At 50.2% G+C, this 27,893-nt stretch overlaps 1 protein-coding gene across 1 annotated transcript in view; it reads left to right on the top strand.

The window, feature by feature from the left end:
* LOC144598190 (di-N-acetylchitobiase-like) overlaps positions 1 to 13,960 on the top strand; it is a 40,443-nt gene extending 26,483 nt beyond the window's left edge. Inside the window, exons 8-9 of the mRNA XM_078408081.1 lie at positions 3,867 to 4,028; positions 13,775 to 13,960. Coding sequence (XP_078264207.1) covers positions 3,867 to 4,028; positions 13,775 to 13,960 — 348 coding nt within the window. The remainder of the gene's footprint in view (positions 1 to 3,866; positions 4,029 to 13,774) is intronic.
* The last annotated feature ends 13,933 nt before the right edge of the window (positions 13,961 to 27,893 follow it).

Below are 27,893 nucleotides of genomic sequence, written 5' to 3' on the forward strand. Positions count from 1 at the left end.
GAGCTACACCTGCAAGAACTGTTTCCAGGTGCGGCTCCTGAATGAACGTGTGGTGGTGTTGGAAAAGCAGCTGGATGACCTCAGGGCCATCCGGGAATGCGAGTTTCCTGGACAGGACCTACTGTGAGGCTGTGACGCCAAGGGTCCAGGTCGAACGAAGGTGGGAGACTGTTTCAAAGGGGAGTGAACGTGGACTTCAGGAGACCCCGGTGGCTGTGCCTATTAAAAACAGATACACCCTCTTGGGAGCTGTTGGGGCAGAAGACGCTTCCAGTCCGAGCGGCGGACAGGTCGGTGGCTCTAATCCAGGCAAGGAGACTCGACCGTGGGGACCGAAGTCGGGAAGAGCCATAGTAGTGGGTGACTCCATTATCCGAGGTACGGACAGTAGATTCTGTGGCGACAGGCGGGACTCGAGGATGGTCTGTTGTCTCCCTGGTGCCAGGGTTCAAGACATCACGGACCGGCTTCAGAACATCCTAGCGAGGGAAGGCGATCAACCGGAAGTAGTTGTGCACATGGGCACGAACGACGTCGGGAGAAGGAGATACTGCAGCGTGAGTTTAGAGAGTTAGGAAGAAGACTGAGAAGTAGGACGTCAAAGGTGGTTGTCTCTGGACTGCTACCTGTACCTCGTGCTGGTGAGGGCAGGAATAGAGAGGTCAGGGATATGAATGTATGGCTGAGGGGCTGGTGCAGGGAGCAGGGATTTAGATTTCTAGACCACTGGGATCTCTTCTGGGGTAGGGGTGACCTGTACAAAAGGGACGGGTTACACCTTAACAGCAGGGGGACCAACATTCTGGCAGGCAGGTTTGCATTTGTGGCTTTAAACTAAGTAGTGGGGGGGAGAGGGGTTGACAAATTGGGAATATGAAGATGGAGTTAAAGGGGAAGTGAATACAGGAGAAATTGCAAAGGACTAAATGAAGAAGGGTCTCGACCCGAAACGTCACCCATTCCTTCTCTCCCGAGATGCTGCCTGACCTGCTGAGTTACTCCAGCATTTTGTGAATAAATCGATTTGTACCAGCATCTGCAGTTATTTTCTTATACTAAATGGGAATAAATGGGAAGGCAAGTTCTAGATGGGATAAGAGAGTAAGGCCAGGGCCAATTGTGACCGGTGTGAGAGGGGAGGTGAATACTGAAGTTAAAATGTTGTATTTAAAGTGTTGTATTTAAATACGCGAAGTATAAAAAATAAAGTGGATGAGCTTGAGGCTCAGTTAGTCATTGGCAAGTATGATGCTGTGCGAATCACAGAGACATGGCTACAAGAGGACCAGGGCTGGGAACTGAATATTCAGGGGTACAAAACGTATAGAAAAGGCAGACAGGTGGGCAGAGGGGGTGGGGTCGCTCTGTTGGTAAGGAATGATATTCACTCCCTTGCAAGGAGTGACATAGAATCAGGAGATGTAGAATCAGTATGGATAGAAATGAGGAATTGTAAGGGTAAAAAGACCCTAATGGGAGTTATCTATAGGCCCCCAAACAGTAGCCTCGACATAGGGTGCAAGTTGAATCAAGAGCTAAAATTGGCATGTCGCAAATGTAATGCTACGGTGGTTATGGGAGATTTCAACATGCAAGTAGACTGGGAAAATCAGGTTGGTAATGGACTGCAGGAAAGAGAGTTTGTGGAATGCCTCCGAGATGGATTCTTAGAACAGCTTGTACTGGAGCCTACCAGGGAGAAGGCAATTCTGGACATAGTGTTGTGTAATGAACCTGATCTGATAAGGGGACTCGAGGTAACCGTGGCTGACAAGGGAAGTCAAGAACAGCATAAAAATAAAAGAGAAGAAGTATAACATAGCAAAGAAGAGTGGGAAGCCAGAGGATTGGGACTCTTTTAAAGAGCAACAGAAGATGACTAAGAAGGCAATACGGGGAGAAAAGATGAGGTACGAGGGTAAACTAGCCAATAATATAAAGGAGGATAGTAAAAGCTTTTTTAGGCATGTGAAGAGGAAAAAAATAGTCAAGGCAAATGTGGGTCCATTGAAGACAGAAGCAGGGGAATTTATTATGGGAAACAAGGAAATCGCAGACGAGTTGAACCAGTACTTTGGATCTGTCTTCACTACGGAAGATACAAACAATCTCCCAGATGTTCTAGTGGCCGGAGATCCTAGTGTGACGGAGGAACTGAAGGAAATCCACATTAGACAGGAAATAGTGTTGGGTAGACTGATGGGACTGAAGACTGATAAATCCCCAGGGCCTGATGGTCTGCATCCCAGGATACTTAAGGAGGTGGCTCTAGAAATTGTGGACGCATTGGTGATAATTTTCCAATGTTCTATACATTCAGGATCAGTTCCCATGGATTGGAGGGTAGCTAATATTATCCAGCTTTTTAAGAAAGGAGGGAGAGAAAAAACGGGAAATTATAGATCAGTTAGTCTGACATCAATGGTGGGGAAGATGCTGGAGTCAATTATAAAAGACCAAATAGCGGAGCATTTGGATAGCAGTAACAGGATCGTTCCGAGTCAGCATGGATTTACGAAGGGGAAATCATGCTTGACTAATCTTCTGGAATTTTTTGAGGATGTAACTAGGAAAATTGACAGGGGAGAGCAGGTGGATGTGGTATACCTCGACTTTCAGAAAGCCTTTGACAAGGTCCCACATAGGAGATTAGTGGGCAAAATTTGAGCACATGGCACTGGAGGTAAGGTACTGACATGGATAGAAAATTGGTTGACAGACAGAAAGCAAAGAGTGGGGATAAATGGGTCCCTTTCAGAATGGCAGGCAGTGACTAGTGGGGTACCGCAAGGCTTGGTGCTGGGACCGCAGCTATTTACAACATATGTTAATGACTTGGATGAAGGAATTAAAAGTACCATTAGCAAATTTGAAGATGATACAAAGCTGGGTGACAGTGTGAATTGTGAGGCAGATGCTATGAGGTTGCAGGATGACTTGGACAGGTTGTGTGAGTAGGTGGATGAATGGCAGATGCAGTTTAATGTGGATAAGTGTGAGGTTATCCACTTTGGTGGTAAGAATAGGATGGCAGATTATTATTCCAGTGAATGGTGTCAAGTTAGGAAAAGGGGACGTACAACGAGATCTGGGTGTCCTAGTGCATCAGTCACTGAAAGGCAGCATGCAGGTACAGCAGGCAGTGAAGAAAGCCTATGGAATGTTGGCCTTCATAACAAGAGGAGCAAAGAGGTCCTTCTGCAGTTGTACAGGGCCCGAGTGAGACTGCACCTGGAGTACTGTGTGTAGTTTTGGTCTCCAAATTTGAGGAAGGATATTCTTGCTATTGAGGGCGTGCAGCGTAGGTTTACTAGGTTAATTCCCGGAATGGCGGGACTGTCGTATGTTGAAAGACTGGAGCGACTTGGCTTGTATACACTTGAATTTAGGATGAGAGGGGATCTTATCGAAACATATAGGATTATTAAGGGGTTGGACACGTTAGAGGCAGGAAATATCTTCCCAATGTTGGGGGAGTCCAGAACCAGGGGCCACAGTTTAAGAATAAGGGGTAGGCCATTTAGAACGGAGATGAGGAAGAACTTTTTCAGTCAGAGTGGTGAAGATGTGGAATTCTCTGCCTCAGAAGGCAGTGGAGGCCAGTTCTCTGAATGCATTCAGGAGGGAGCTAGATAGAGCTCTTAAGGATAGTGGAGTCAGGGGGTATGGGGAGAAGGCAGGAACGGGGTACTGATTGAGAATGATCAGCCATGATCACATTGAATGGTGGTGCTGGCTCGAAGGGCCGAATGGCCTACTCCTGCACCTATTGTCTATTGTCTTTTGAATTACTAAGTAACCTTTGAATTACTAAGTAACCTTCTTCCAATCACAATTTTTTTCCCCATTGTTTTTATACTCTTCAGGCTGGTAACTGTGAACTGAGGAAGGTTTCTTTTAGAGGGTCTCCCTGTAGTGACCAAGTTTCATGGATAGTCACATACAGTGAGATCATGCAGGCCTTACCCAAGTCAGCTAGTGGCAGAATTTGGGATGATGATGTAAAAGCCCCATACTACGTCTACCAGGTAAGGCCACCAATAAATTCAATGGTGTATGCTGGGATGTAAGGGACGTAATGCTGAGGCTTGTGTAGGAAAATAACTGCAGATGCTGGTACAAATCGAAGGTATCACAAAATGCTGGAGTAACTCAGCAGGTCAGGCAGCATCTAGGAGAGAGGGAATGGGTGACGTTTCGGGTCGAGACCCTTCTGACCCTCCGTCTGAAGAAAAGTCTCGACCTAAAACGTCATCCATTCCCTCTCTCCTAGATGCTACCTGACCTGCTGAGTTACTCCAGCATTTTGTGATACCTAATGCTGAGGCTTCATAAGGTGCCGGGCAGACCGCATTTGGAGTTTTGTGAACAGTTTTGGGCCCCATATCAGAGGAGGGATGTGCTGGCTCTGGAGAGGGTCCAGAGGAGGTTTACAAGAATGAACCCTGGAACGAGTGGGTTAACATATGATGAGATTTTGACGGCACCAGGTCTTTAATCGCTGGATTTTAGGATGAGGAGGGACCTATTGAATCATGCCGAATCGTGAAGGGTCTGGATAGAGTGGATTTGAAGAGGATGTTTTCACAAGTGGGAGAGTCTCGGAACAGAGGTCATAGCTTCAGAATTAAAGGACATTCCTTTAGGAATGAGATGAGGAGGAATTTCTTTCGTCAGAGGGTGATGAACCTGTGGAATTCATTACCGCAGTAAGTTGTGGAGGCTATCAATGAATAATTTCAAGGCACATAGATAGATTTTTGATTAGTACGGGTGTTAGGGGTTATGGGGAGAAGGCAGGAGAATGGGGTTGAGGGAAAGATAGATCAGTCAGAATAGATTTGACAGACCAAATGGCCTAATTTCCTCCTATCACTTATGAACTTCAATGCAGTGCTGAAACGGGTACATTTTGACGTTATTTGTACACCGTGGACGACTAGATTTATACATATTTAGTCTTTTTATTACGATAGACACAAAGTGCTGGAGTAACTCAGCGAGTCTGGCAGCATCTCAAGAGAAAAGGAATAGGTGACGTTTTGGGTCAAGACCCTTCCTCGGATAGAGAGTCAGGGGAGAGGAAAACTTGAGATATGAAAAGGTACAATGAACAAATGAAAGAATAGTGTGCAAAAGGACAAATCAAAGCCAGCAACAATGATGATCCATTGTAGACTATGGAGATGATGATAACAAGTGAATACACACAAACAAAAGCTTTTCACTGTACCACATTTAGAATATTGTGTTCAGTTCTGGGCACCATGTTATAGAATGATATTGTCAAGCTTGAAAGGGTTCAGAAAAGATTTACAAGGATGTTGCCAGGACTACAGGGTGTGAGCTATAGAGAGAGGTTGAGTAGGCTGGGTCTCTATTCCATTGAACGCAGGAGGATGAGGGGAGATCTGAAAGAGGTGTAGAAAATCATGAGAGGAATAGATCGGGTAGATGCACAGAGTCTCTTGAGCAGAGTAGTGGAATTGAGGACCCTAGGACAAAGGTTCAAGGTGAAGGGGAAAATATTTAATAGGAATCCGAGTGATACGTTCTACTCGGTATCATTCTCTAAAGAATGCATTGAGTGGGAGACCAAAACAACAAAGGTCTGGACACAAGATCGCCATTTTAACTCTCTGTGTATTTTTGCAGCTGCGTAGGTACAGCTTTGCCATATTGTTGCATATATACATCACATAGCAGCTTTACCATATTGTTGCATGTATACATCACATATCTCCCCCCTTAGAATTGTGATACATTTTTTGTATCATAATGATCTTTATCCATTATGTTTCCAAACTATTTTTCTATAACAAAACCCAATTTAAGTAAGTCCAAATATATGCATAATTTTGTATCCAATTAAAACCAAATCAAAGTTTACATATCCAATTCTTATTTAGGATGTGAGTATCAACTTCAATATATATATATATATTAATTTATTAAGCAGACTCATGGTCCATTAGAATACACATACAGCACACAGTATATACATATAAAATTAAATTAAATTAGAAAAGGCAACAATACCAATGTTTCCACGTAGGTGCCAGGTATCTCACGGCACTGAAACCAGGATTTACCAGCAGCACAATGATGGCATTCTGAGAACCATTCAATCGGCATATAAATTTAAACAATGTAATGCCGAAAGAGTAATATGCTACAATCCTTTCCATTAATGCAAACCAAATTTTCGTTGCGTTTACATTGTCCATATAACTGAGTCCGTATAGTCAAGTCCGTTGTCCAAATCCGTAGTAATCCGGTCGCTTTTCATTTCTCTTAGGGTACTGCTTAAGCCGTGAATTGCTTTCTTCGTTGCGCTCTGATGTCGCGTCCTCGACGGTGTCATCGTGTTTGCTTTCGTTGACGTTTTCCTGTGCAACGCTTCTTTCGTTGACATCTTCATCGCGCACTGTGGGCGTACCCATGTCGAAATCTATCAAATTTCCCGTTTCGTTGGTTGTGGGAGAGTCGATTTCGCGTTTCAGAATCTGGCCTGCGCGACGTTTCCAGATTTCTACCCCGTTGACGTGAACCTCGACCTGGTACGAGACAGAATCTAGCTTCTTTGCAATGCGTCCTGGTACCCATTTCTCCCCTCTCGCGTAGTTGTGCACTAGCACGCTCTCTCCCTCCTCAAATTCTCGACCTGGGCGCGAATCGTGGTGCACCTTTTGTGAGAATTGTTTGTCACCAATGGTCGCTCTTTCATCTGGCACAGCAATGCTGAAACGCGTGCGAATTTTCCTTTTCATCAGCATTTCAGCCGGCGTTTGCATTGTAGAAGTTTGCGGCGTTGAACGATACGAGATGAGGAATCGAGCGACACGAGTTTGCAGCGGTCCCGACATCTTACAGAGCGCTGCCTTCACCGTTTGCACGGTGCGCTCTGCGAGACCATTGGTTGCTGGATGGTATGGCGCACATTTGACATGACGAATGCCATTTGCTTTCATGAACTTTGCGAACTTTTTGCTAGCGAAACATGGGCCGTTGTCAGAAGCCAGTGTATGCGGAAGGCCATGTGTCGCGAACACGAAGCGAAGCTTGTCGATAGTGACGTCACTGGTTGATTCACTTGTGAAATGCACTTCAATCCATTTTGAATATGCGTCGATAATCGACATGAACTCGCGACCACGGTTGACGAGGATGTTCCCATGAATGCAATGGTGCTTTGGGCGGATCCCGCTGATGCATTTGGCATTCTGAACATGCTCGGACTTTGTGCTCTAAGTCCTTATCGATTCCAGGCCACCACACACAACTTCTAGCAATCGCTTTCATCTTCTCAATACCCGGATGGGCATCATGCACTTCCTCGATCATTTGCGAGCGACATTGGGGTGGTAGTACAACACGACTACCCCAGAGAAGACAACCCTCGTGAACGCTCAGCTCCACTTTGCGATTGAAGTAGGGCTTGAAATCATCATTTGGTGGTTTGTCTGGTCATGATGTATTCGCGAACACGGGACAGAATCGGATCCCTCTGCGTTATGGTGCGAACACGCGACGGAGTGATGGGCGATTTCTCCAACTCGCTCATCGGAAGGACGATTTCTCCTGGTATTGGCGCTTGCGATACCGCCGCTCTTCGTGGGATTTGGCTAAGAGCGTCTGAGTTAGCGTTGGCTGGCCCCGGTTGTACGCGATGTCGTAATCGTACGCTGCCAGTGTTAGCGACCAGCGAATCACTCGCGGCGAAGCCATTAGCGGAATGGCCTTGTCGTTACTGAACAACCCAAGAAGCGGCTTGTGGTTGGTGTTGATTACGAATCGTCGTCCATATAAGTATGTGTGGAACTTCTTAACGCCGAAGACTATGGCTAGACCCTCCTTATCCAGCTTTGAGTAGTTTCGTTCGCCGTTATTCACACTGCGTGAAGCGTAGCCTATTGGCATTTCCGTGCCATCTTCCATGATGTGTGACAGCACTGCCCCTACTCCGTAAGGGCTGGCGTCGCAGGAGAGAACGAGCGGCTTGTTGCTGTCGTAGTGCGTCAGAACTTTGGACGATTTCACGCTTTGCTTAGCTTGTGCGAACGCCTTCTGCTGAGCTGGTCCCCGGTGCCATCGAGCCGTTTTGCGCAGCAGTTGATGAAGCGGTTCGAGCATGGTTGAGAGATTAGGCAGAAATTTGCCGTAATAGTTTAGCATCCCAAGGAACGCCTTCAGTTCTCTGACGTTCTTCGGTTCAGCCAGCTCATCGATGGCTTTGACTCGTTCATCCACTGGCTGCAGCCCTTCAGCGCTCACCTTATGGCCCAGGTATTGGACTTCATTGACGAGAAAGGCGCATTTTTCCCGTTTCAGTTGTAGGCCTGCATCTTGGAGCCTGCGGAGAACTTGTTCGAGGTTGTTGAGGTGTTCTTCCTCGGAACTACCTGTGATGAGCAGATCGTCCAGATACACAGCAACTCCAGAGATCCCCGCCAGAAGATTGTCCATCGTACGCTGAAATACAGCCGGTGCTGTTGAAATGCCAAACGGCATTCTGGTGTATTGGAACAAACCGCCATGGGTATTTATCGTCACCAGTTCACGGGATCTAGACGACAAAACCAACTGCTGGTAAGCGTGCGACAGGTAAGTGTGCGACAGGTAAGTGTGTGACAGGTAAGCGTGCGACAGGTCAAGTTTGGTGAACTTCTTCCCTTTCACCAGCTTCGTAAACAACTCATCAATCCGAGGTATCGGATACGTATCAGATGGAGCTGCTGTATTCACCGTTAACCTGTAGTCTCCACAGATTCTAATGCTACCGTCTGCCTTGTCAATGGAGACAATCGGTGCCGCCCATTTCGAGTATTGGACGGGTTCTATGATTTTCTCCTCCTGTAGGCGATCTAATTCACGATCAACGTGATCGCGACGGGCCAGCGGCACTGGTCGAGCCTTCATGAATTTCGGTGGTACGGCCGGGTCGATGTAGATGTCGACATCGACGCCCTTGAGCGTCCCGAGTTCCGCTTTGAAGAGGTCACTGTATTTGGAGAAGAGGCTCTGCAGGCGGTCGTTCACGTTGACCTGGTTCACCTCCTACCAGTTGAGTCGCAGAACTTCCATCCACTCACGGCCAAGTAGGCTTGGCCCCGCCCCCTTCGCTACCAGCAGCTTGAGCGTCGCTGTTTGCTGGATGTGAGAGACGGCCACCAAACATTCTCCCAACAATTCCACTTTCTCTCCAGTGTAAGTATGGAGAGCTACGGTGCTATCATGAAGGCGTACCCTTTCACCTTTTCGCCACTGGTCCTTCCACGTCTCTTCACTGATAAGCGTAACTCCAGCTCCGGTGTCGATTTGCATGGGGATAGTCTTTCCCCCCACACACATGTCCACAGTGAAAGGAGTAACTTTCTTCTTCTCACTTTTAGTCTGATAAAGACCATACACATCACCTTCCTTGGTCAGTTGGTGGCTTTTATCCGTTTTTCCAGCTGACTGCTTTTCCTGCTGTTTTTTCCTTCCACGCTGAGCATTTTTCCCACTCGACCTGCACACCCGTGAGAAATGCCCTTTTTCCCCTCAGTTGAAACACTCCACCTGTTTCGTTGGACAGTCGTTCAGGTCAGCGTGGGGAGAGCCACCACAGCGATAACACAAAGATCCTCTTATGGTTCCCCGCTTGGACTGGCCACTGTGAGGCCCCCTTGATTTCACAATTTGTTTATCGCTTCGCTTGGCTTTTGTTTCCCTTGATGGAGATCAGCCGTGTTGCGGTCTGCCGTCTCCATAGCGGTGGCGATACCGAGTGGCTTGTCGAAATCCAGCGTGGCTTCCAACAATAATCGACGCTGAATGCGGTCCTCATCAATCCCACACACCAAACGATCACGTAACATTTCATTGAGCGTCGAACCATAAGCACAATGTTCAGCGAGGTGACGTAACTCGGCCACATAATCAGCGACTGACTCACCCAGTTGACGATGACCGACGGTTTTGGGACCTTGTGATTCGTGACTGTTGACAGAATCTCAGAATATTCGACTTGCCCAGGTTTCTGTGGAGCAAGTAAACGCGAGATGTGTCTGTACGTTGGTCCTCCACACACGGAAAGCAAGATGGCCCTCTTCTTTCTTGCATCTGTAATGTCGTTGGCTAGGAAGTAATGTTCAATGCGCTCGGCGTACTGCACCCAGTCGCCCTGTGCAACATCAAATTCCCCTATTGAGCCAAAAATAGCTATGGTAGTCACAACAGCAAGTCACCAGGCGAAACTTCAAAACAAGTTTATCCTCGTCGCCAATTAATGATACGTTCTACTCAGTATCATTCTCTAAAGCACGCATTGAGTGGGAGACCAAAACAACAAAGGTCTGGACACAAGATCGCCATTTTAACTCTCTGTGTATTTTTGCCGTTGCGTAGGTACAGCTTTACAATATTGTTGCATGTGTATATCACATAGCAGCTTTACCACATTGTTGCATGTATACATCACACCGAGGGGGTAACTTTTTCACGCAGAGGGTGGTGGGTGTATGGAACAAGCTGCCAGAGGAGGTAGTTGAGGCTGGGACTATCCCATTGTTTAAGAAACAATTAGACAGGTACATGGATAGGACAGGTTTGGAGGGATACGGACCAAGCGCAGGCAAGTGGGATTAATGTAGCTGGGATATTGTTGGCCGGTGTGGGCGAGTTGGGCCGAAGGGCCTGTTTCCACACTGTATCATTCTATGACTCTATGACTCAGTACACATGACAATAATAAACTAAACTAAACTAAACAATCTTTCAAGAATGCAGTTCATTACTAATGATGGGTCATGTCCCGTCCATTACATAGACTGCACTCCCCACCATTGACTCCATCTACATCTCACTCTGCCTTGGGAAAGCAGCAAACATAATCCCACCCCAGTCATTCCTTCTTCTCCCTGCTCCCGTCCGGCAGAAGGTACAGAAGCTTGAAAGCGCGCACCACCAGACTCAGGAACAGCTTCATCCCCTCTGTTATCAGGCTTCTGAACGGTCCTTCCATCAGCTAGAGTACAGTCCGATTCACCTCTACCCCATTATGGACATTGGACTTTGTCTCTGGAACTTGTGTGCTACAATGCTAACTATATTCAGCATTCTGTATCTTTCCCTTTGCTCTACCTATTGTACTTGTGTTTGGCGATTGTATTTATGCAAGGTATTATCTGATCTGATTGGACAGCATGCAAAACCAAGCTTTTCACTGTACCTTGGTAAACTTGACAAGAAATAAACCTAAACCTAAACCAACATCACCAACTCTGTTTCTCTCTACACTAACACTGCCTGAGCTGCTGAACACTTTCCACGATTTCTGTTTCTATTTCAGATTTTCAGAATCTTCACTTTATTTTGGTTTAAATGACACTTCATGCTGCCTCATGAAAGCAATGGTCATAATCAAGGACCACTCAATGAAACCAGTCATTCCCTTTTCTCCTCCTTCCACCAGATTCAAGAACAGCTTCCTCCCCACTGTTATCAGACAACTGAACAGTCTTCCCATTAGCTAGGGTGTAATCCAGATTTTCCAACCTACCTCATTGTGGACCTTGGATTTTCTCTCAGTGACTAATGCTATAACGCTGTAATATCGTGCACTCTGATATTTTTCTCTTTGCACTACCTATTGTATTTATATATGGTTTGACTGTACTCTTGTACAGGGAGATTTGACTGGATGGCATGCAAACAAAGTTTTTCACTGTCTCGGTACATTTGACAACGATAAACCAATATCAATTATAGGAGGCCAAAAATAATTTTTATCTTGATAGCTGTAAATGTGCGATGTTCAGGTTAGTTTTAGCTTAGTCTAGTTTAGTTTTGAGATACAACAGAGAAACAGGTCCTTCATCCCACCGAGTACACGCCGACCATCGATCACCCACTCACACTGTTCTTAGGCCCCATCGGTCATGGCTGACCATGGGTGATGCATCCTAGTTGGCTGCTTGCTCCACACCTCGGCTAGAGCAGCGTCACTTTTGGCTGAAGAGACCAATGCGGGAGTGACAGTCTCTGTCACAAAGGTCACATTTGTGTGCGGTCTCTGGTTTGTTGAAGTTGCTATGCTCCTTTCTGCGTGCCCGCTTTTCTGCCGCTGCATTCATCAGTTTCTCTTCCCCCGTTTTGAGAGGTTGGTTCAGGGTAGCTCTCCACCACGTATGGTCAGCTGCAAGGCTCTCCCAGGACTCCACATCGATATCGAGTGCCTTCAAATCTCTCTTGCAGACATCCTTGTAACGTAGCTGGGGGCGGCCGATTGTTCTCCTCGCAGATGTCAACTCTCCATAGAGGATGTCTTTTGGAATATGGCCATCCTCCATGCGGTGGACATGGCCCAGCCACGACAGTCTGCGCTGCCTGAGTAGAGTGTACATACTCGGAAGGCCAGCGAGAGACAGAATCTCGGCATTGGACACTCTGTCTTGCCAGGATATACCCAGGATACTTCTAAGGTGGAAGGTGTTGAGTCTTCTCTTCAGTCTGGCATATGTAGTCCATGTCTAACTGCTGTACAGCAGCGTGCTGTTGACACAGGCACTGTAGACTGCTATCTTTGTCTTCACTGTCAGCTTTGGATTGGTCCACACTCGAGGTGTGAGGCGAGCGAGAGTTGTAGCTGCCTTCCCAATCCTCTAGTCAATCTCGCACTAGTTCTATGTTATCCCACTTTCTTATCCACTCCCTACACACTGGGCGCAATTTACAGAGGCTGATTAACCTACAAGCCCACAGGTCTTTGGGATGTGGGAGGAATGTGGAGCACCCAGAAGAAGCCTATGCAATCACAGGGAGAAGGTACAAAACCACATAATCAGCACCCAAAGTCAGGATTGAACCCGGATCTTTGGCGCTGTGAGGCAGCAGCTCTACCTGCTGCACCAGTGTCAGTGTGTGTAAATTAATTAATGCAACTTCCTGATTTTTCAAGTGGAAATAAAATGGCAGTGCTTTCTTCAGCTGACTACAAAACAAGTACACATTTAAATTATTAAAGTTGTTTTGAACATTTTTAAAACTGTGGCTGTAAATGAACTGGTGCGATCCAAGTCCCTTCTTGTAGTTCAGTTCACTTTAGTTTATTGTCACGAGTACCGAGGTACAGTAAAAAGCTTTTTGTTGTGTGTTAACCAGTCAGCAGAAAGACCATACATGATTACAATCGAGCCATTTACAGCGTAGATACATAATAAGGGAATAACGTTTAGTGTCATGTAAAGCTAATAAAGTACGATGAAAGATGAGTTCCGAGGGTCACCAATGAGGTGGATAGCAGTTCAGGACTACTCTCTGGTTGTGGTAGGATGGTTCAGTTGCTTGATAACAGCTGGGAAGAAACTGTCCCTGAATCTGGAGGTGTGCATTTTCACACTTCTGCACCTTTTGCCTGATGGGAGAGGGGAGAAAAGGGAGTGGCCAGGGTGATACACGTCCTTGATTATACTGCTGGCCTTGCCGGGGCAGTGTGAGGTATAAATGGAGTCAATGAAAGGGAGATTGGTTTGTGTGATGGTCTGGGCTGCGTCCACAAATCGCTGCAATTTCTTGTGGTCTTGGATGGAGCTGTGATGCATCCCAATAAAATGCATTCTACGGCACATCTGTAGAAGATGGTGAGAGTTGTTGGGACATGCCGAACTTTCAAAGCCTTCTAAGGAAGAAGAGGCATTGGTTGCTTGCTTGGATGTTGATTCAAAATGGGTGGTCCAGAAGAGGTTGTTGGTGATATTGACTTCTAGACATTAACTCTTTCATTTTTTACCAGTCCGGAAAGAAATATCACGAGGTCTGGTACGATGATCCTGAGAGTATCTCACTGAAATCAACCTTCATGAAGAAATTGAAACTTGGAGGCATTAGCGTTTGGTTTGGGAACTTTCTGAACTACTCTTCTCATGCACTAGCTGTCATGCAAACTGCGGAAATGTGGAATGCTCTGTGCTCTCATTGAGTGAAATGCCAACATTTTGTTTTCACCGAATGCCAAGCTTTAATTATACCTTGTAGAGTGAACTAACAATGAATATTTTAAAATAAGTTGAGATGAATCTGCTCTCAAGATCTGGCATTTTATCTATTCAAACATATTTCTAGCTAATGAAAGGCAGATGTAAAAATAAAAGTTGTTAATGCCGACTCAGTGGTGTAGTGGGTGCAGTTGCAGAAACATCAGACATAAACTCAGACACACATGAAACCATTAAAATATACATAAATTACACATTAAAGTCGAAAAGAAAGCTGAGCACAAAAAAATTAATTAGTGCCAAATAAATGTTAGGAAAAAACATGTCCAGGTTGGTGCTGAACCATGTGGACCACAGTGTTAGACTGTATTGAATGGTTGAATCACAAAAGGACACAAGGCACTGGAGTAACTCAGAGAGTCAGGCAGCATCTGTGGAAAACATGGATAGGTGACGTTTCCAGTTGGGGCCCTACATTAGACTGAAGGTTCAAACTGAATCACACCTTGGTTTGGAAGCGAGAGAGATTGGTGTACACATCCCAATGCATCGCAGGTGCTGACCCCTACATTGAAGGGATCTACAGGAGAAGCTGCCTCAAAAATGCAGCCACTATCATCAAAGATCCACACCACCCTGGCCACGCTCTCATCTCGCTGCTACCATCGGGATTAAGGTACAGGAGCCTGACAACCGCGACCTCCAGATTCAAGAACAGCTTCTTCCCAGCAAACATCAAGCTCTTGTACGCTGCACAACACTAACCTCGGCAACTGTGATCTTCTGTGGACTGTATCTGTGATTGCACTACTGACTAAGAGTTTTGCACTGTTATGGTTACCTAGTATTAGTTAGTAAGTTATTATACTTTTTATTATATTAACTGAAGGTAGCAATATGCCTCAGAGTTGACAGTGTAACATGAGATAAGTTAAATATACAATGCACAGTAACCCTATTAAATTTAAAATAATGCTACAATAAAAGAGTTTTCAAAGATTCCAAAGATTTCAAGGGTGTTTTATTGTCACATGTACCAATGAGAGAGGGAATGCAAGGTTTACATGCAATTAGGGAAATCAATAGACATGCCGCTGGATTGTCGGTTGGGTTGAGCCAACAATCGCTTTTCCAGAGCCAACAATTGGCCATTGTGAGCTCCACCGTACCTTGAGCCGGCCTTGATTTGTTCTTTTCATACCTTTCATTTGTCTGTTCTTTGTACCTTTTTATACCTTTATATAAGTTCATGTCAAGTCAAATCAAGTTTATTTGTCACATACACATAAATGTAGGGCAAATGCACACAACCTTTTACCAAGAGTTGGGGAATCAAGAACGTGAGGACAGAGAGGCTGGAGGGTTTGGAGAGGGTGAATAGAGGGTTACCAGGATTCTGCCTGGATTAGACAGCATTAAGGGGCAAGGAGCAGAGGCAGGGACTAGAGAGTACCCCAGTGGATGTACCCCTTGGCAATAAATACTCCTGTTTAGGTACTGTTGGGGGGAACAGCCTACCTGGGGGCAGCGACGGCCCCGGGCCTCTGGCACGGAGTCTGGCCCTGTTGCTCCGAAGGGTAGGGAAAGGAAGAAGAGAGCGATAGTGATAGGGGACTCCATAGTGAGGGGGTCAGATAGGCGATTCTGTGGACGCAGTCGGGAGACCCGGATGGTAGTTTGCCTCCCTGGTGCCAGTGTCCGGGATGTATCTGAACGTGTCCAAGATATCCTGAAAAGGGAGGGAGAGGAGCCAGAGGTCGTGGTACATATAGGTACCAACAATATAGGTAGGATAAGGGAAGAGGTCCTGAAAGGAGAATTTAGGGGGCTAGGAAGAGAGTTAAAAAAAAAGGACTTCCAAAGTGATAATCTCAGGCTTACTGCCTGTTCCACGCGATAGTGAGAATAGGAATGGAGTGAGGTGGAGGATAAATACGTGGCTGAGGGACTGGTGCGGGGAGCAGGGATTCAAGTTTCTGGATCATTGGGACCTCTTCTGGGGGAAGTATGACCTGTACAAAAAGGACGGGTTGCATCTGAACCTGAGGGGAACCAATATCCTGGCGGGGAGATTTGCTAAGGTAATTGCGGAGACTTTAAACTAGTACGGTTGGGGGGAGGGACTCAAACACAGATAGCTAATAGGCAGTGTGTAAGGCAGGAGGCAGAAAAGGGAAACACTCAGACCCAATATGTAGGAGAGAAAGAAGTGAAAAGAAATAAACTGAGAATGAGAAATGATGGGTCCCTTAAATGTGTATATTTTAATGCTAGGAGCATTGTAAGAAAGGTGGATGAGCTTAGAGCCTGGATTGACATCTGGAAGTATGATGTTGTGGCGATCAGTGAAACATGGTTGCAGGAGGGTTGCGATTGGCAATTAAATATTCCAGGATTTCATTGTTTCAGATGTGATAGAATCGGAGGAGCAAGAGGTGGGGGTGTTGCATTGCTTGTCAGGGAGGATATCACAGCAGTGCTTTGGCAGGACAGACTAGAAGGCTCGATTAGGGAGGCTGTTTGGGTGGAACTCAGAAATGAGAAAGGCTTAGCAACACTTATAGGGGTGTATTATAGACCGCCAAATAGAGAACGAGAATTGGAAGAGCAAATATGTAAGGAGATAGCAGATATTAGTAGTAAGCACAGAGTAGTGATTGTGGGTGATTTCAATTTTCCGTACATAGACTGGGAATCACATTCTGTTAAAAGGCTGGATGGTTTGGAGTTTGTAAAATGTGTGCAGGATAGTTTTTTGCAGCAATACGTAGAGGTACCTACCAGAGAAGGGGCAGTGTTGGACCTCCTGTTAGGAAATGAGACGGGTCAGGTGACGGAGGTATGTGTTGAGGAGCACTTTGGGTCTAGTGATCACAATGCCATTAGTTTCAATATAATTATGGAGAAGGTCAAATCTGGACCAAGGGTTGAGATTTTGGATTGGAGAAAGGCTAATTTTGAGGAGATGAGAAAGGATTTAAAAGGAGTGAAATGGGACATTTTGTTTTATGAAAAGGATATAATAGAGAAATGGATGATATTTAAAGGTGAAATTTTGAGAGTACAGAGTCTTTATGTCCCTGTTCGGTGGAAAGGAAAGAATAATAATTTGAAAGTGCCGTGGTTTTCCAGGGAAATTGGACACTTGGTTCGGAAAAAGAGGGAGATATACAATAAATATAAGCGGCAGGGAGTAAATGAGGTTCTTGAGGAATATAAAGAATGTAAAAGGAATCTTAAGAAGGAAATTAGAAAAGCGAAAAAGAGATATGAGGTTGCTTTGGCAAGTAATGTAAAAGTAAACCCCAAGGGGTTCTACAGATATGTCAATAGCAAAAGGATAGCGAGGGATAAAATTGGTCCATTAGAGAGTCAGAGTGGACAGCTATGTGCTGAGCCGGAAGAAATGGGGGAGATATTAAACAATTTCTTTTCTTCGGTATTCACCGAGGAGAAGGATATTGAATTATGTGAGGTAAGCGAAACAAGTAGAGTAGTGATGGAAATTATGAGGATCAAAGAAGAGGAGGTACGGACACTTTTGAAAAATATAAAAGTGGATAAGTCTCCAGGTCCTGATAGGATATTCCCTAGGACATTGAGGGGTTAGTGCAGAAATAGCAGGGGCTATGACGGAAATATTTCAAATGTCATTAGAAACGGGGATGGTGCCGGAAGATTGGCGCATTGCGCATGTTGTGCCTTTGTTTAAAAAAGGTTCTAAAAGTAAACCTAGCAATTATAGACCTGTTAGTTTGACGTCTGTGGTGGGAAAATTAATGGAAAAGATACTTAGGGACAATATATATATATCCGGCTGTATATATATGATATGATGAATATATATAATCACATGGATAAACAAGGCCTGATTAGAAACAGTCAACATGGACTGTGCTGAACAGCTGGCTGAGGTATTCACCAGGATCTTTAACCTGTCATTATCTCTGGCTACGGTCCCCAAGTGCCTGAAGTCGGCTATCATAGTTCCGGTGCCGAAAAAAGCAAAGATCTCCAACCTGAACGACTACGCCCGGTTGCCCTAACGCCGATAGTCATGAAGTGCTTTGAGCGGCTGGTCCTCTCACACATCAAATCCAGCATCCCTGACTCACTGGACCCACATCAATTTGCATACAGGGCAAATAGATCCACAGAGGACGCCATCTCTCTGGCTCTTCACACTGTCCTGACTCACCTAGAGAGACAGGGCACGTACGTGAGGATGCTATTCATAGACTATAGCTCCGCCTTCAACACGGTCATCCCCACCAAGCTCAGGTGTGGGGTGTGGTGCTGCGGAGCTCTGTTTCAATCACTCGAACAAGTGAGTTTCTAAACATTTTTTGGAATTCGGAGGAGGTACAGCGGTACTCTAAACATCTTTGGGTATCGCTGCGACGCTACAGAAATCTTTTTAAAAGGTTTCTGTGTGTTTTGGGGCTGCGAGCGGTGTTATCAATTGACTGCTCAGCTCCCACTACTGAGGCTGGCAACCTGCCAGGAAACTGTGGCGCACAAAAAGGGGGAGAAAAACCTGTCTGGACTGATACACCTGCGTCCAGAACAACCCCCCCCACCCCACCCTACTGCCTCGTCGCTACTGACCGGACGGGTCTGGTTTTCGTGCGGTGTGGGAGTTTTTCTACACCCTCGACCTTCTTCTGTGGCCTTGAGACCTGGAGCTGAAGGAGCCTCCTCTCTATCAGAGATAGGCTTCCAACAATAACAGACTGCAGGTGAATCCCTTTCGTTGCTGCAGGAGCAGCGAAGACCAGCGGGGATTGCTTGAGAAAGTCTGCAGCTCACCAGGGAACGCAGGAGAGCTGAGATACCCGGGCCAAGAGGCTGTGACGCAGCAGTTTCTAGTGGGAGCCGCCATTATTGACGTTCGAGGCAACACCACTCGCCTCCCTCCCTTGAACTGTTCTACACTTGTTTGTGTGTTTGGACTTGGCCCCGTGCCTTTTGGATTGTCTTTGTCTTTGTGTATTAGTGTTTTTGTTTCACTGTAGTGCCTGATATCATGCAGGGTCAGCGTTCTGGGGGATCGGGGCCTTCGGGGAGTTATGTTAAGGCGGCTGCTTCAGCTGCTTCGGCTGCTCCTCTGGGGGCCCGGTTCCCCATGAGGAACCTACCCTTTGAACATGGGGTCAGGTGCTACATGCCCCCCCAAATGAACCTGGAGGACTGCGCGGCTGCTGTGGCAGTGGCAGCCAAGCCTGTAGGTATTGTGTATGTGGGAAAAATGTTTGGGAAGGGCGTGTTCTTTCTGGAGTCCGTTGAGGGGGTGAACGCGACTGTATGTAAAGGGGTCACAGTGGGTGGACTTTTCTTACAGGTCGAGCCCCTAGGGTCCACCGCGCAGCGGGTGGTCCTATCCAACGTCCCGCCCTGCATCAAGAACGAGGCCCTCCTTCCCCACCTTCATACCCTGGGGAAGATCCTCACCGACATCACCCCAATACCCATGGGGTTCCGCAGGAAGGACTTGCAGCACGTTCTCTCCCTCCGGCGCCAGCTGACAATGCTGCTGGACCGGGAGGAGGTGGTCGACGGGCGCTTCTGTGTCCAGCAGGATGGGCGAGACTTCACCATCTTCTGGACATCGGACCGCCCGAGGTGCCACGCCTGCAAGGAAGTGGGGCATATTCGAAGGAATTGCCCCAAATCCCGGGCAGAGGCCTCCGCCTCCGGTGCCACTAACCCCCCTCCCCCCCCCACTCCCACTCCCCCTGTAGTTGAGTCAGGGAACCCTGGGGAAGGGGAGGGTCAAAAGAAGGGGGGCAAGGTGACGAAGAAGATAAGGCACCTGGGGAACAAACCCCCCGGGGATAAGACTTTGCCACCCATCCCGTCACCTCCCGTTAGGGAGTCCGCAAGCCCCATAATCCAGCCGGGGGCGGAGGGGATTGGGCGGGAGGAGGGGGAGCCGCAGACTAGGGTTGCTCAGGTGACCCCAGAGTCTGTGAGCTCCTCCCCTTCGAAAAAAAGAAGGAGGAATCTCTCCAGGGAGGAGCAGAAGGGGGACATAGGGGAATCTTCCAGTGGGGCGGGGAGTGCTGAGGTGGAGGATGACTCCTGCCCTCTGGTTCAGGCCCCGGTTCCATGCTCTGAAGGGGTTTCTGGGGAGGGTGGTGATGGGGACCACTCGGGTGTAATGGAGCAGGGAGAGATTCCTGTTGGGGAGGGAATCCCGATTCATGCACCCGAGGAAGCCCAGGAGCAACCCACCCAGGACGAGGTTGAGAACACGCCTGTGGTGTTAGGGATAGTAGGCGGGGAGGGGGAAGGGGAAACCAGCCCTTCTCTCCCGCAGGACCTGGCTCCAGAGGGACTCCCTGAGTCTGGGGCACCAGAGTCCACTCTGGGCCCAACTGGTGGAGGGATAGACCCCACTGTCAATGGTCTTGACTGCCCAGGTACACCCGAGGAAGGCCCCTCTGCCACTGGCCCCACGGTGGGGACTGAGGTGGAGGTGAGACCAGAGGGTGGGGAAGAGGCAACCGCTGCGCAGAGTGGGGCGGGAGTCTCAAGCACAGAAGGTGTGTCCAAGGATGGGAATGGTGACTCCATCTGCAGTGGGGGGGTGGAAGGGGACTCCTCGGGCAATGAGTCAATGGATGTTCTCGCTGCCCCCGACGCCACTCCTCTCATTCCAGTGGAGGAGATCCGCGAGTTCTTCGCGGCCACCGAAGGAGCCCAACATCGGCCCAAACTGGCCTCCCACCGGTGGCCGAACTTACAAGGGGTCACCAGCTCCCTGAACCTCATCCTCAGAAGGAAGGGGAGGGGAAAGGGAGGGACGGGGGTGAAGGGAGGGACGGGGGTGAAGGGAGGGATGGGGGTGAAGGGGAACGACCGGCGTCAGCTCAGGTCTTTCTTGGACGACCTGGAAAAGGACGCCGAGACCCAGAGCAGCGTCGTTCCTGCTGAGGGTAGAGGGACCAGTAGAGCGTCCCTTGTTGCTAAGATCCGGAAGGTGAAACGCACTGCCAATCCATCTAGGGTCCGTAGCGGCAAAGGCGACTCTGCTGTCAGTGACCAGGGGACTGGTGAGGGGATCTAGTGTACTCATGACATGGCGATCACCATAGCCAGTTATAACATCAATGGCAGCAGGGGGCCTCTCCGCAGGTTTAACCATCTCTCAACCCTGAGGGATGGGAAATATGCGGTGAGCTTCCTGCAGGAAACCCACACCATCCCAGGAGACGAGTCCACCTGGCTCCTGGAGTGGAGTGGTGAGGTCTTCATGAGCCACCTCAGCTCCATTTCCAGTGGGGTGGCCATTTTGCTGGCCCCGAATTTCTGGCCAGAAATCCTAAAGGTCCAGGAATTGGTGCCAGGCCGCTTGCCTCACCTGGCCGTGCGCCTGGATGGCGTGCCGTTGCATTTTGTCAACGTGTACGCCCCCAAGCCCGCCGTGTTGCAGACGTGCCTGTTCCGGGAGGTGTCTACCCTTTTGAGCTCCATCGACCCTGGCGACTGCGTGATCCTCGGGGGAGATTTCAACTGTACCCTCGAGGAAGGAGACCGTTCCGGTATCCAGCGCGGCCAGGAGTCGGTGAAGAAGTTCAAGGAGCTCGTGGGCTCCTTTGACTTGGTAGACACCTGGAGGAACCTCCACCCCGACTCCAGTGCCTTCTCCAGGAGGTCAGAGGGGGGTGGTTCTCGCATTGACCGCCTGTACATTTCTCGGGCGTACGTCTCCCGCGTTTCGGCGGCCTCCATGCGGCCGATGCCTTGCTCGGACCACCACCTGGTGTGGGCGGAGTTTACCCCGCTGCGCACGAGGCGAGGGTACGCGTACTGGCACTTTAACAACCGGCTGCTGGAGGATCGCCGCTTCCGGGACTCGTTTGTGAGGTTCTGGACCGCTTGGAAGGGGAAGAGGGGAGGATTTCACTCCCTGCGGCTATGGTGGGACGTGGGCAAGGCCCACATCCGGCGTTTCTGTCAGGAGTACACTAGGGGGTCTACCAAGAGACGCGATTCCAAGGTCAGACAGCTCGGGAGTGAGCTGCTCGATTTGGATTCGCGTCTAAGTCAGACCGGTGAGGACCCGACCCTCTGGAGGGAATACCAGGAGAAGAAGGACGCGCTGAAGGAGCTGCAGTTACAGCAATCCCGAGGTGCGTACGTGAGGTCGCGGATCCAAATGCTCCACGATTTGGACCGCGGTTCACCCTTCTTCTACTCGCTGGAGAAGTGGCGGGGAGTCCGTCAGCAGTTAGTGGAGCTGCTCGCTGACGATGACTCCCCCGTCACCGAACCAGAAGACATCAACGCGGCGGTTCGTTCCTTTTATGGGACCTTGTTTTCACCGGATAGCTCCGGCGCGGACGAGTGCAGTGATCTGTGGGAAGGTCTAACCACGGTCGGCCCGGAGGGTGCCGAGCATCTGGACGCCCCCCTGACACTAGACGAACTGACCGCGGCCCTCCATCAGATTCAAAGGGGCAAATCCCCTGGCCTGGACGGCCTGACAGCAGAGTTCCTCCGCACTTTCTGGGGGACCCTGGGGGAGGACTACACCATGGTCCTGAGGGAGAGCCTGGCGACCGGGGAGATGCCCCTGTCTTGGCGGAGGGCTGTAGTGGTCCTTCTGCCCAAGAAGGGTGATCTCCGCCTACTAAAGAACTGGCGCCCGGTCTCCCTCCTCTGTACCGATTACAAGGTCTTTGCTAAGGCAATGGCCAACCGTCTGGGCCCAGTGCTGGCCCAAGTGATCCACCCTGACCAGTCTTACACAGTCCCGGGCCGGTCCATCCAGGACAATATCCATCTGGTCCGGGACCTGGTCTACCTGGCTCAGGAGACCGGTGTACCCACTGCCTTTCTCTCCCTTGACCAGGAGAAGGCTTTCGACAGGGTGGATCACGAGTATCTGGTGAGGACTCTGCGGGCGTTTGGGTTCGAACCGCACTTTGTGGCCCGGATCCGACTTCTATACACCACTGCGGAGTGCCTCGTCAAGGTCAACGGATCCTTGACGGCCCCCATTCCCTTCCGCAGAGGAGTACGTCAGGGCTGCCCCATGTCAGGCCAACTGTACGCCATCTGTGTGGAGCCATTCCTTAGTCTGCTTCGGAGGAGGTTGACGGGCATGGTTCTATGCGAGCCAGATATGGAGGTGGTCCTCTCGGTCTATGCCGATGACGTGCTCCTCATGGGCACTGACCCCGCTGATCTGCAGAGGATGCGTGAGTGCCAACGAGTCTTCTCGGCCGCCTCCTCTGCAAGGATCAATTGGGGGAAATGTTCTGGACTCTTGGTGGGTCCATGGCAGGTGGACTCCCTCCCTGAGGAGATGCGGTTTTTCACGTGGAGCACCACGCACCTCCTTTACTTGGGAGTCTACCTGAGTCCCGTCGCGGAGACCTGGCTGGCGAACTGGCAGGAGCTGGAGTTGAAAGTCGTCGCCCGGCTGGGGCACTGGTCAGGTCTCCTCAGCGTGCTTTCCTACCGGGGCAGGGTGTTGGTCATTAACCAACTCGTGGCTTCCCTGCTCTGGTACAGATTGACCACATTGGTCCCATCAGCCACTTTTGCTGGGATCATCCAGAAGAAGTTGGTGGACTTCTTCTGGGGCAACGGAAAGCACTGGGTCTCTGCACGGTCCTGAGTCTCCCGATTGAGGAGGGCGGGCAGTCGCTTGTGTGCATCCGCACCCAGTTGGCGGCTCTCCGCCTCAGGACTCTGCAGAGATACCTGTACTCGGAGCGTCCTCCCAGGTGGCACGTGCTGGCGACGCACTTTTTCCAATGGGGCTGCTGCCTTCAAGCAGGTACGCGGATCCCGATGGTGGGCGTCAGCCGTGCTATCCTGCTGGGAATGCCCGGCTTCTACCGGGACTTGCTGAGAGTCTGGAACCTGGTTGCTGTCGACCGGTGATGGAGGGCGGTGGCCCAGGCGTGAGAGCAGCCGGCCCTTGTCCTGCCCCGCTGGGTGTCGGAGAGGCTCAAACGTGTGGAGCACCTGCGGCTGAGCAAACCCCCGCTCAGCCGGAAGTGCTTGTCGGACCTAGGCGCCGTAATCCTTCCCGGGAGCCGGTCCCACACAACATGAGTCGCATTTCCTCGACACCCTTCATCTCCCTCCGAGACGCAGGGAGGCGTGTCCTGTACGGGCTCCTCCTCCACACCCTGCACTTCCTCGCCCTGGTCCACCGTCCGGACACTAAGTGGCGGTCGGTGTTGCCTTCCGGTCGCGAGGTGACCCCGCGGTGGGGGTCCCTCTACGCAGGAATTCTGCCCCTCTCCATCGGGGACCTGGGGTGGAAGATATTGCACCGAGGAGTCCCCTGTAACCTGTTCCTCGCGCGGTTCACAGACTCGCCAGTCGCCTGCCACTTTTGCGGGTTGGAAGAGTCTGTGTACCACGTGTACATGCAGTGTGTGAGGTTGCAGCCCCTGTTCCAATATCTAAAGGGGCTGCTCCTTGCTTTTTGGCTGCATTTTTCACCCACCATCCTCATCTTTGGACACCCTGTGCATAGGGGAGAGGGTAGGGCCGAAGATGTCCTTGTTGGGTTGCTCCTGGGCCAGGCCAAGCTGGCCATCCGCGACTCACGGCGCCAGGCAGAAGAGGGCTCTGCCCGAGCCAGCTGCCTGCCCCTTTTCCGGGGTTACGTCCGTGCCCGGGTGGTGTTGGAGAGGGACTACGCGCTGTCCACGGGCTCCCTGGAGGAATTCAGGGACCGCTGGGCACCGCGGGGGATTGGATGTATCCTGGATGGGGAGTGTAATATAATTGTATAATAGTTTCAATAGGTATATTTGTTTGTATAATATTCTGGTGGTGGGTTCTGTTTTGGTTTTATTGTATTGTATATATTATTTTAATATTTGAATAAATATTTTTGATTAAAAAAAATAAAAAAAATAAAAAAAAAGCTCAGGTGTGGGGTGTGGTGCTGCGGAGCTCTGTTTCAATCACTCGAACAAGTGAGTTTCTAAACATTTTTTGGAATTCGGAGGAGGTACAGCGGTACTCTAAACATCTTTGGGTATCGCTGCGACGCTACAGAAATCTTTTTAAAAGGTTTCTGTGTGTTTTGGGGCTGCGAGCGGTGTTATCAATTGACTGCTCAGCTCCCACTACTGAGGCTGGCAACCTGCCAGGAAATTGTGGCGCACAAAAAGGGGGAGAAAAACCTGTCTGGACTGATACACCTGTGTCCAGAACAACCCCCCCCCCCCCACCCTACTGCCTCGTCGCTACTGACCGGACGGGTCTGGTTTTCGTGCGGTGTGGGAGTTTTTCTACACCCTCGACCTTCTTCTGCGGCCTTGAGACCTGGAGCTGAAGGAGCCTCCTCTCTATCAGAGATAGGCTTCCAACAATAACAGACTGCAGGTGAATCCCTTTCGTTGCTGCAGGAGCAGCGAAGACCAGCGGGGATTGCTTGAGAAAGTCTGCAGCTCACCAGGGAACGCAGGAGAGCCGAGATACCCGGGCCAAGAGGCTGTGACGCAGCAGTTTCTAGTGGGAGCCGCCATTATTGACGTTCGAGGCAACACCACTCGCCTCCCTCCCTTGAACTGTTCTACACTTGTTTGTGTGTTTGGACTTGGCCCCGTGCCTTTTGGATTGTCTTTGTCTTTGTGTATTAGTGTTTTTGTTTCACTGTAGTGCCTGATATCATGCAGGGTCAGCGTTCTGGGGGATCGGGGCCTTCGGGGAGTTATGTTAAGGCGGCTGCTTCAGCTGCTTCGGCTGCTCCTCTGGGGGCCCGGTTCCCCATGAGGAACCTACCCTTTGAACATGGGGTCAGGTGCTACATGCCCCCCCAAATGAACCTGGAGGACTGCGCGGCTGCTGTGGCAGTGGCAGCCAAGCCTGTAGGTATTGTGTATGTGGGAAAAATGTTTGGGAAGGGCGTGTTCTTTCTGGAGTCCGTTGAGGGGGTGAACGCGACTGTATGTAAAGGGGTCACAGTGGGTGGACTTTTCTTACAGGTCGAGCCCCTAGGGTCCACCGCGCAGCGGGTGGTCCTATCCAACGTCCCGCCCTGCATCAAGAACGAGGCCCTCCTTCCCCACCTTCATACCCTGGGGAAGATCCTCACCGACATCACCCCAATACCCATGGGGTTCCGCAGGAAGGACTTGCAGCACGTTCTCTCCCTCCGGCGCCAGCTGACAATGCTGCTGGACCGGGAGGAGGTGGTCGACGGGCGTTTCTGTGTCCAGCAGGATGGGCGAGACTTCACCATCTTCTGGACATCGGACCGCCCGAGGTGCCACGCCTGCAAGGAAGTGGGGCATATTCGGAGGAATTGCCCCAAATCCCGGGCAGAGGCCTCCGCCTCCGGTGCCACTAACCCCCCTCCCCCCCCCACTCCCACTCCCCCTGTAGTTGAGTCAGGGAACCCTGGGGAAGGGGAGGGTCAAAAGAAGGGGGGCAAGGTGACGAAGAAGATAAGGCACCTGGGGAACAAACCCCCCGGGGATAAGACTTTGCCACCCATCCCGTCACCTCCCGTTAGGGAGTCCGCAAGCCCCATAATCCAGCCGGGGGCGGAGGGGATTGGGCGGGAGGAGGGGGAGCCGCAGACTAGGGTTGCTCAGGTGACCCCAGAGTCTGTGAGCTCCTCCCCTTCGAAAAAAAGGAGGAATCTCTCCAGGGAGGAGCAAAAGGGGGACATAGGGGAATCTTCCAGTGGGGCGGGGAGTGCTGTGGTGGAGGATGACTCCTGCCCTCTGGTTCAGGCCCCGGTTCCATGCTCTGAAGGGGTTTCTGGGGAGGATGGTGATGGGGACCACTCGGGTGTAATGGAGCAGGGAGAGATTCCTGTTGGGGAGGGAATCCCGATTCATGCACCCGAGGAAGCCCAGGAGCAACCCACCCAGGACGAGGTTGAGAACACGCCTGTGGTGTTAGGGATAGTAGGCGGGGAGGGGGAAGGGGAAACCAGCCCTTCTCTCCCGCAGGACCTGGCTCCAGAGGGACTCCCTGAGTCTGGGGCACCAGAGTCCACTCTGGGCCCAACTGGTGGAGGGATAGACCCCACTGTCAATGGTCTTGACTGCCCAGGTACACCCGAGGAAGGCCCCTCTGCCACTGGCCCCACGGTGGGGACTGAGGTGGAGGTGGGACCAGAGGGTGGGGAAGAGGCAACCGCTGCGCAGAGTGGGGCGGGAGTCTCAAGCACAGAAGGTGTGTCCAAGGATGGGAATGGTGACTCCATCTGCAGTGGGGGGGTGGAAGGGGACTCCTCGGGCAATGAGTCAATGGATGTTCTCGCTGCCCCCGACGCCACTCCTCTCATTCCAGTGGAGGAGATCCGCGAGTTCATCGCGGCCACCGAAGGAGCCCAACATCGGCCCAAACTGGCCTCCCTCCGGTGGCCGAACTTACAAGGGGTCACCAGCTCCCTGAACCTCATCCTCAGAAGGAAGGGGAGGGGAAAGGGAGGGACGGGGGTGAAGGGAGGGACGGGGGTGAAGGGAGGGATGGGGGTGAAGGGGAACGACCGGCGTCAGCTCAGGTCTTTCTTGGACGACCTGGAAAAGGACGCCGAGACCCAGAGCAGCGTCGTTCATGCTGAGGGTAGAGGGACCAGTAGATCGTCCCTTGTTGCCAAGATCCGGAAGGTGAAACGCACTGCCAATCCATCTAGGGTCCGTAGCAGCAAAGGCGACTCTGCTGTCAGTGACCAGGGGACTGGTGAGGGGATCTAGTGTACTCATGACATGGCGATCACCATAGCCAGTTATAACATCAATGGCAGCAGGGGGCCTCTCCGCAGGTTTAACCATCTCTCAACCCTGAGGGATGGGAAATATGCGGTGAGCTTCCTGCAGGAAACCCACACCATCCCAGGAGACGAGTCCACCTGGCTCCTGGAGTGGAGTGGTGAGGTCTTCATGAGCCACCTCAGCTCCATTTCCAGTGGGGTGGCCATTTTGC

Source organism: Rhinoraja longicauda, chromosome 11 (genome assembly GCF_053455715.1).
Source record: "Rhinoraja longicauda isolate Sanriku21f chromosome 11, sRhiLon1.1, whole genome shotgun sequence".
Taxonomy (NCBI): Eukaryota; Metazoa; Chordata; class Chondrichthyes; order Rajiformes; family Arhynchobatidae; genus Rhinoraja; species Rhinoraja longicauda.